This window comes from Petaurus breviceps, unplaced genomic scaffold (genome assembly GCF_028583685.1).
Source record: "Petaurus breviceps papuanus isolate PSGF00001 unplaced genomic scaffold, PetGlider_PUasm1.0 140, whole genome shotgun sequence".
NCBI lineage: Eukaryota > Metazoa > Chordata > Mammalia > Diprotodontia > Petauridae > Petaurus > Petaurus breviceps.
In genome coordinates, this window is record NW_027185698.1 from 52,642,135 (window position 1) to 52,651,232 (window position 9,098).

General features: G+C 39.3%; 1 protein-coding gene across 1 annotated transcript in view; it reads left to right on the forward strand.

Moving 5' to 3' along the window:
- SPTY2D1 (SPT2 chromatin protein domain containing 1) overlaps positions 1–8,667 on the forward strand; it is a 22,579-nt gene extending 13,912 nt beyond the window's left edge. The window contains exons 3-6 of the mRNA XM_069072934.1: positions 1–337; positions 1,119–1,284; positions 1,620–1,697; positions 5,169–8,667. The exon at positions 1–337 is cut by the window's left edge and continues 1,508 nt beyond it. Coding sequence (XP_068929035.1) covers positions 1–337; positions 1,119–1,284; positions 1,620–1,697; positions 5,169–5,262 — 675 coding nt within the window. The 3' untranslated portion in view covers positions 5,263–8,667. The remainder of the gene's footprint in view (positions 338–1,118; positions 1,285–1,619; positions 1,698–5,168) is intronic.
- The last annotated feature ends 431 nt before the right edge of the window (positions 8,668–9,098 follow it).

The following is a 9,098-nucleotide window of genomic DNA, read 5'->3' on the forward strand; positions in this document are numbered from 1 at the left end:
AGACCCGTGAGCGGCTCGGGGGGCCCTGGCAGACCCGTGAGCGGCTCCGGCGGCCCTGGCAGACCCGTGAGCACCTCTGGCGGCCCTGGCAGACCCATGAGCGGCTCGGGGGGCCCTGGCAGACCTGTGAGCGGCTCGGGAGGCCCTGGCAGACCCGTGAGCGGCTCTGGGGGTCCAGGACGGACAGTCAGTGGCTCAGGCCCCCCTGTGAAGCCCAGGTGCACAGTTGTTTCAGAAACTATCTCTTCCAAGAATATCATCAGCCGGCCCAGCAATGGGATGATGAATGGGATGAGGTCCCCTCCACCTGGCTACAGACCTGCAGTATACCCACAAGGTAAGATGAGCTCCTGAGGGAGTGTTGCACACCATGGGGAAACATCTATATCCACATTGACATCTGCAGCTAGGGATGTGTTGTATAGTTTCTTTCAGTGTGTTTGTGTGCTGGTGAAGGACAGGGGCATCATCTTGCTCATTCATCAGAGCTGCCTCAAACTTCATAGATTACAATATGAGATTTTAGCTCTTGGCTCTAAAAGTGCCATGGAAGCCACCCCTCTGGGAGAAGCTTTGGCTGTTACACTTTAAGCTTTGTAGCCCCCAAGAGACACCTCTTGGGCTTCTTCTCCAGAGCCCACTGGGGGGTTGAGTTTCTGGAGTGCCAGCGTGAAGCACTTGACTGTGTACTGGAGGAATAAAGGTGCAGAAGACAAGGGTTCTTGCCCAAACATACATATTAAAAATAGCTGGAAAGCACTAATAGAATCCAGGTGATAACAGAATCCATGAAGTGATAACATATCGCAGGTGAGTTGTAGAAGGAAGTTATGGGCTATCCTAATATATATTGTTCTATTCCTGCTGACTCGCTTATAGCCCAATATATCACTGAATAATGACAAAAATATTAATGTTATTTTACACTAAGGCTGGCTTGGTAGAGTTCATCTCTCAAAGACACCTCTCATCCTACTGAGCAATCAAGGGTGGTATCTTTTCTTTTAAAGAAGACTCGATAGGTGCATCATTAAACATGTGGAATATGTCTATCTTTGTATTTTATTATAAAACAATTATCGTCCCCTTAAAAGTATAATGGGTTTTCAATTGCCCAGGCATTCAGAGGTCCCCATTTCCCCCTGTGGCCCGGAAACGGTATCCTGAGGAAGATGAGGATGAGGAGTATGACCCCGAAATGGACGATTTCATCGATGATGAAGGAGAGCCCCAAGAAGAAATATCAAAACATATTCGAGAAATCTTTGGCTATGACCGCAATAAGTAAGTTTGGTGAAGACCCAGCTATGTCATATTTGTCAGGTGTAAATAATTAAAATCATAGAAAAATAAAATTCAGTAGTATAGGCATTGAACAAGCTAAGTGTCTTAACATTTGGGGGACGGATGGACAAACCGTGGTGTATCAGTCTGTTGGATGTCTCTGATTTTTTTTCCTTATTCACCCAAGAGAAACCAGTGGTACCCTAAGTACCAAACTAAATGTGTGTTTACCTAGTCAGCTAATATACATTATTTACTTTTTAAAATGAGACCGTGTGATTTTGTTAAATCGTTGATCTTTGGACATCTTTGTAACATTAGTTTCTGGGTCTTAGATATAAAGATGAGAGTGATTATGCCTTACGTTACATGGAAAGCAGCTGGAGAGAACAGCAGAAAGAGGAAGCTAAGAGGTATGTATCAGAAAACGCAGTCATGTCAGTAATGTGAAAGTCCTTTCTGCTCGATGAAGTGTGACCAGACTAGCTGTATGTTCATACTTGGTCAAGGCAGGGACTTCATTTTTCTTTTTTTTCTTTTTTTACCTTTTGGAGGGCAATTGGGGTTAAGTAACTTGCCCAAGGTTACACGGCTAGTATTTTTTGTGTGAGTGTTAATTGTCTGAGTCTGGAACCGAGCTCAGGTCCTCCTGACTCTGGGGCCAGTGCTCTATTCACTGTTCCACCTAGCCACCCCTTAACACAATTTTTTTTTTTTTTGCTTTTTGGAGGGCAGTTGGGGTTGAGTGACTTGCCCAAGGTTACACATCTAGTTCTTGTGTTAAGCGTCTGAGGCCAGATTTGAACTCTGGTCCTCATGACCCCAGGGCCAGTGCTCTATTCACTGTGCCACCTAGCCGCCCCTGGGACTTCATTTTTCAAGAGGTCCTTGCTGGTAATCAAACAAATACATTGAGACTGTGAGGACGTGGATGAAAAAGAAGTATAAATGGGGTTCATGCCCTCAAGGAGCATACAATACAATCCAGTCACAGACAAGCTTTTACTCATTAAATAATAACTAAAAGTACAGGTCAGTATGTGCTGAAGAGCCCTAGCAGTAAGGTCTTGGAAGTTTCAGGTGAAAGAGATGATGGGCAGTATGTCCAAAACAGAACTTAACATATTTTCCTTCCCAAACCCCCTCTTCCACATTTCCCCAATTCTTGTCAAAGCCATCACCATTTTTCTTTTGAAATAAATTATTCTTACATCACCTATATTTCCCACTATATTCTTCCCACTGCTCTCCCAGAGAGCCATCCTTTATAATGAAATCTAAAGAAAAAAGGTTTTGTAAAACTGAGTAACATTAAAGTCTGACTTTATGTGCATTATCCCAAGTTTGGTCATAACTTCTCAGTGTTGTTTTTATTTTTGTGGTGGGTTTTTTTTTTTAATATTTTGAGAAAATCAAATTGATTTTGATTCCATTCTGTAATTGATTCTATTCTGTATCACCACTGACATTTTTTATAACTATCTGTACTCACATTCCTTTGTCTTCCAATTCAGAAGTCCACAGTTTTAAAAGTTCAGCTTTCCTATAATGACTAATTTTCCTTTCTGAATTCAGTTTTAAAATTTAGCTGTCCTATAAGTTAAAAGAAACTCTATCTCTCACCAGCTGTACTTGCACAATTAAAGGAAATATGTTATCTGTATGCCATTAGTTATTGTTGTAAGATTCAAGTGATCAATCAGCAATTTCCTAGTGACAAGGTGGGAGGAGGGGTTTGCTTCACTCCACATTCCTACTTTCTAACCAGTCATATTCCCCAAGCCTATGATGCTTCTAACTTTGTATCTATCTACAATACTACGGGATTTGTAACCATTCATATTGTTTTTTTCCATCTATGATGCTGCCTTCTAATTTTGAGATACTCCTTCTTTTGTCTATAAAAATGACCTATCAACCCTCACTTCTGGTCTTTTGGCAACTGCTAGCCTTACCAATAAATGGATTGTGCTTGGAGCTTTGTGCTTTAATTTCAGTTGCAACAATTTATCTTGTTGTTATCATTGTGTATATTACTTTCCTGGTTCTGTTTATTTCATTTTGCATTGGTTCACATAAGTCTTCACAGGATTCTCTGTATTTATTATTTCTTGTGTGTGTGTGTGTGTGTGTGTGTGTGTGTGTGTGTGTGTGTGTGTGTCTCAGGCTGGATTTGAATTCAGGTCCTCCTGACTCCAGGGCCAGTGCTCTATTCACTGCTACACCTAGCCGCCCCCTGTATTTATTATTTCTTACAAGATAATAATATTCTGTTACTTTCATATACCACAACTTACTTGGCTATTCATCAATGAATGGGCACCTACTTTGCTTTTAGTTCTTTGCTACCACAAAAAGTGCTGCTGTAAATATTTTAACATATTGGGGGCCTTTTTGTCATTGACTTCCTTGGGATAGTATATTCCTAGCAGTGGAGTGACTCGAAGGTAAATACATGTCACCACTATTTTTGCAGTTATCCAAATTTACAATTTAGGAATTAACCTTGACTCTCTCACCCTCACCCTTTATTAGTTCATTGCCAAGTCATTCGTTCTACCTGCACAAGATCTCTTTCTTTTCATCCCCTTCTTTCCACTCATACTGAAACCACCTTAATTGATGCTTTCATCGCTTCCCGCTTGGGCTGTTCAGTAGCCTTCTAGTGGATGTTCCTACCTCCATCCTCTACCCTCTCCAATCTATCTTAACAGCTGGCAAATTGATATTCTTCACAGTTCTGACCATCTTGTTTCTCTTTTCTAGCTTCACTGACTCTAGATTGCCTCAGGATAGAATACAGATTCATCTGTTTAACAATAATTGACTTTCTCAATTGCTCTAATCTATATTTCCACCCATTATTCCCTGCCCTCTTCCCACTCTACATTCCAACCCACCCACCAGCTTGTTATTATTCCCCCCACACCATGTTTTATCTCCCAGGTGTGTGCCTTTGTACAGGCTGTCAGCCAAGCCTAAGATGCCCTCCTTTCTCATCTATCCCTTCCTCTGGTACCCAATTCTACTGCACTTCCCTTCAAGGCTCAGTTTTTCTCATTCTCCCAGTTGTTCATGCTCCTCCTTGCCTCCAAAATTTTATTTTGTCTTTACTTATCTGTGAAGCTATGTCCCCATTCCTATGGAAGAATGTAGGCTCTTTGAAGTTATTGCCCATCTCCCCAGTGCCTAATATAGTACCTGAAACTTAAGAGGATGCTTCATGCTTGAATTTTAATTGTATTCATCCTCCTACTAGGAAAGTACAGAGAAATACTTTCTTCCTAACACTTCCCATGGGCTTCCATGACAGGGTGAAGCCTCGGTTCTCTGAACAGTGACTGATAGTTAATGACCACTTCTAGGAGAATCAGAATAAACAAAATGGAATATTTAGGGGAGCATCTTTATTTAATATTTATGGTCATTCTTTTTTTGTTTTGTTTTGTTTTTTGGAGGAGAGAAGGTAGGGCAATTGAGGTTAAGTGACTTGTCTAAGGTCACATGGCTAGTTTTGTGTTAAGTGTCTGTGGCAGGATTTGAGCCCAGGTCCTCCTGACTCCAGGGCCGGTGCTCTATTCACTGTGCCACCTAGCTGCCCCATCCTTATTCTTAGTAAAAGTTGTCATGTGATATGTTCTCTCAAACGAGTAATAAGCTCTTCTTACATATTTTCTTCAGTTGTGTTTATCTCCTCCATCAGGTGACCCTTGACCACAAAATGGTTCTCTTCCATTCCTTAGGTAGTTGAAGCTCCACTGCCCAAATGACCTGCCATTTAACATTTTTAGTGTAGTTTGTTACTTATATTCTATTCCGCCTTTTGAAGAAGGCATTTGTCTTGTATGGCATAATAAGAAAGTATTATTTCTATTCTTTTACAGCTTGAGACTTGGTATGCAAGAAGACCTTGAAGAAATGAGACGTGAAGAGGAGGAACTCAAGCGTCGGAAAGCCAAGAAAATGAAACTGCATTAGCTGCAGGTTTTTGCCATTGGGAGAAAACACTTTATTGAGAACTCTCTACAGACTGGAAAAAAAAAACAACTCTTTTTCCCTTTGGTTTTTATTTTGGGACTAGAGAAGGAGATATGTAAAGGAAGCACTGGAAAAAACAAGGCTGTGGTTTGAACAGAAAGTATTTATTTTTAATACTTGCCAGGGTTAAATCTGTAATGCAGATGAGATGTAATATTCATTTGAATGTTTATATGAAATTAGCTGTTCAAAGATGCCAGCAATGATATTGATGAGCTATGCACACTGATGTGGGAGTCCACTCACCAGTTGTTAGCTAGTCACCCGTTAATTGACACTTAAAAATCAAGTGAGGATTATTGTTCTGTTTTCATAGTTACTGCCCAGATACCTGGGTAGGACATCCCTGAACCAGTAAGATCATGTCATAGGCTTCTCTTAAGAATAGTAACCTGTAATGTCAGTCTTTTCCACAAATGTTGCCAGCAATAAAAGAATCTGCCCTGGCCAATGTATTTGAGAATCCTGGGGTCTTCAAATAATAATTTGACAATATAGAATAGGGTTCATAATTTCAGAATGGCTGCTATTCCTATGAAGTTGAAATAAAAATGTAACAAATTATCTTGGACTCTGCATTGTCCGAGGATTGGATGCTAAGCATTTTCAATCACAAATGTTTGTGTTATATTGGAGTTATATAAGCTATGCCTCTTGATAAAAGAATATTCTTTACCCAGTTTTCTTTACAATTTTCTTATGATTACCCTGGTTCTAAGCCAAGGTAAAGTAGAAAAGGTCACTGTGTGGACTAATTTTATTTTTAAAAATACACTTTTATATTGAAGAAAAGAGTATTCCTAAATAAAGGAGTTCCTTTATTCTAACATTAGATTTGGGAGCATTCTATCTAAAATAGAAGCTAAATATGGCTTGGTTTTCCCCTCAGAGTTCCTCCAAGGTGCACTTTTAGTGCCTCTCAGTATTAAAAATTTGCATTAAATAACTTAGTACCAATCCTTTAATGGCAGAAAACAAAATGTAAGTTTTATATCAAAAACATCACCTATTTTGCCGGCATTGCACCTTTATTTCAATCTATGCACTGTGAAGAAAGCCCACAAAGTCTGTCCCCGGCATTGCTTTCTTATTAAGCCGAGGGGTGATTTCACTCATTTTTGTCCATCTCATCCTCCATCCCTCAGTCCATGTATTGTGTGCATTGAGCCGCCTTTTCATAAATTTCCAAGCAAGAAGACTTAGCTTCCAAAGAATAACTAAAGAGTCTCAAGAAATCAGCAAGAGAATTGAACCATAAAATAATGTTATAGAGGGAAAAGCCTGGACCTTAACCTGTTAACTGAAAATGGTAGAACATTGGTAGCTTCTCTGTTTGTGGAACATGTTCTCCATTGACCTATAGTGTCTCTAGGGTGTGGGGTGGGGGCAGTCCTGTAAGGGCTCTTGGTCATTATATTCATTTCTTTGAACAGAACTTTCTGTGTACCTCCCTTGATTGCCCACACCTTACTTTTAGTCTTCCCACTAAACAAAGAGAATAAAGAACCTGTGTGAGTTTCTCTCCTATCCAATAAATAGATTGTGGTCATAAATTAGCATCTCTTAATGGGGCCAGATGATTCTGTTTACAAATTAGTTTGCTCTAGGTGAGTTCCTTCTGAACTCTGAATACATTGACATTCATTTTGTTGTGTTAAGTTTATAAACTCAGGCAAACCAATGCCTGAGTTGCATAATTAAAAGTTTAAAACTTTGAAAGATCATGTCTCATTTGGACCTGATGAAAACTATGCATTTTCTTTGCCACTAGAAAAACATCCATTCATCTGTCCATTCATGAGCCACTGATGGCATAAAATCCTGGTGGCTCCTTTTCACTCTCCATGCAGTAAGCCACAGAGACCACCAGTGCAGCTGATTCAAAAGACATCTGAGGTTTTTCCTGTTAAACTGAGATGATTGGGATGTTGTTTCTCTTACCACTTCTGTGCTGCTTTTTTCCTTTTAAACAGTAGTTTTTTTCCGTGTGACTTGTAAAATATTGAGGCTCTGGAATAGCTTACTACAATACTTTTTGACTTAGCTGACAAATTTAGTGACTTTAAACCTTGTTTTAGATTATGAACTTTTAGTGTTTTTGTGTAGTTATTAGTACATACAATAGTAAAAGCCCATCCTATAGGCTCTTGGATTTGGTTGATTGTGTCAAGTTACTCTGCCTTCCTTGTACGTGGGAATGCACATAGCTCTCATTGTAACGTGGTCAGTTTGTGAGGCAGATTTGAGTCTTGCCTCTCTCGACACCAGCATTACAATAGGGTGCTTCAGCTACCAACTCTTGTAGTTTGAGGAGGCCTTGGGGCTTGTATTCATCTTGACTTTGTTTCTAAATCCTGTCTGCTACTCACCAGAAAATTTAAGTCAGCCTGCCAAACTTTGGGAAAGCTCATGTACCTTGAGAAGCTAAGAAACCAGAATAGGTTGCTATTCATAAAGGATCATGCATCAAGTGTTTGATTTTCATGTATATTCTTTTTTTTATTTGGGGATGTTTTTATTCAATATTTGAAAATGTGCCTTTTTATTAGGTGAGGTTAATTTGTGAATGTAGTAAGTACTAAAAAAAACTATAATGGGTGCAGCATTTCTGAAATTAATAATGTGAAAGTAGTTTTCATAAAACCCCAGTGTGGCTTTGATTGCACAATTACTGTCTATGCTGTTGCTAAGTCAAAGTAAGGGCACTTTCTATTTAAAGCTACTTCCAGAAATTCTTTGTCTTTGTATACTGTAAATGAAATGTAATGTCCACTTGGAGGCCAGGGTACTGCATATCACAGGCAGCCTTAGATAAAAGACTGTATGCTGTGAAGAAGTGGGAATTGGAGGAGTATCTCAGATTATCTGTCTATGAGAAGCTGTTAATTTTTTATGTGAATCTAAGATTTTCTCTGAGAAAAGTTATTTTTATTCTGTTTTGCATTTTGTAATTTAAAAGTGGCTGCAGAACATTTCCGAAGTATAGTAGGAGACCAAAACACACTTGGAGAGAGAATAAATATATGAAGAGAGACTGGTTGTTTTATTATCGATGTTTGAATGTATCAGACTAACATTTGGTGAGCGGACACGATGCAATATGTTTGTATAATTGAGGGTAGCCCTAGATTTTCCTTGAGGTTATTGTTGAAAATCATTGTGTCTTGAACACAATGTGACAAATCAGGTGTGAAAAAAACAAACAAAAAACCCTTTTACATAGCTGTCTTTCTGGTGCCGTTGAAGTGCGAGAATACTTTTGCACATGCAGAAAATATAAGTGAAAGTTTTTCAATTGATGTATAAAAGAAATTATAGGTATTAAAAATTTTATTTATACTTTCACTGGTTTGCTTTTATTTACCTAAACAACTTGAGGTTTTCCATTGACTACCTCTTAATTCCATACATTATTGCCAGGTAGAAGCCCAAGAGGTACCAGGTCTGAAGTATTCTGGGTGAGAAATCAGAAGTGTAACTTTTTTCTGTCTTCATGTTTCTTCCCCCTTTCACTCACCTCTCACTGATCTGCTGCTGCTGCTGTTTTCTGACAACCAGATAACACTGTCTTCTTGATCAAAATGGGAAGGTGACTGAGGAAATGGGAATCTGAACTGAGGAAAAGGCAGAGCTAGGAAAGCAATGGTGTGGGGGAGAGTGGTCGATGGTCCATAATAGAGGTATGGGATCTTTAAGCCTAAATTTGAGCTCAGGAAGGAATGGCAGGTGGGTTTAATAAGGCAAAGGTGTTATACTCATAGAATAAAATCAGATCA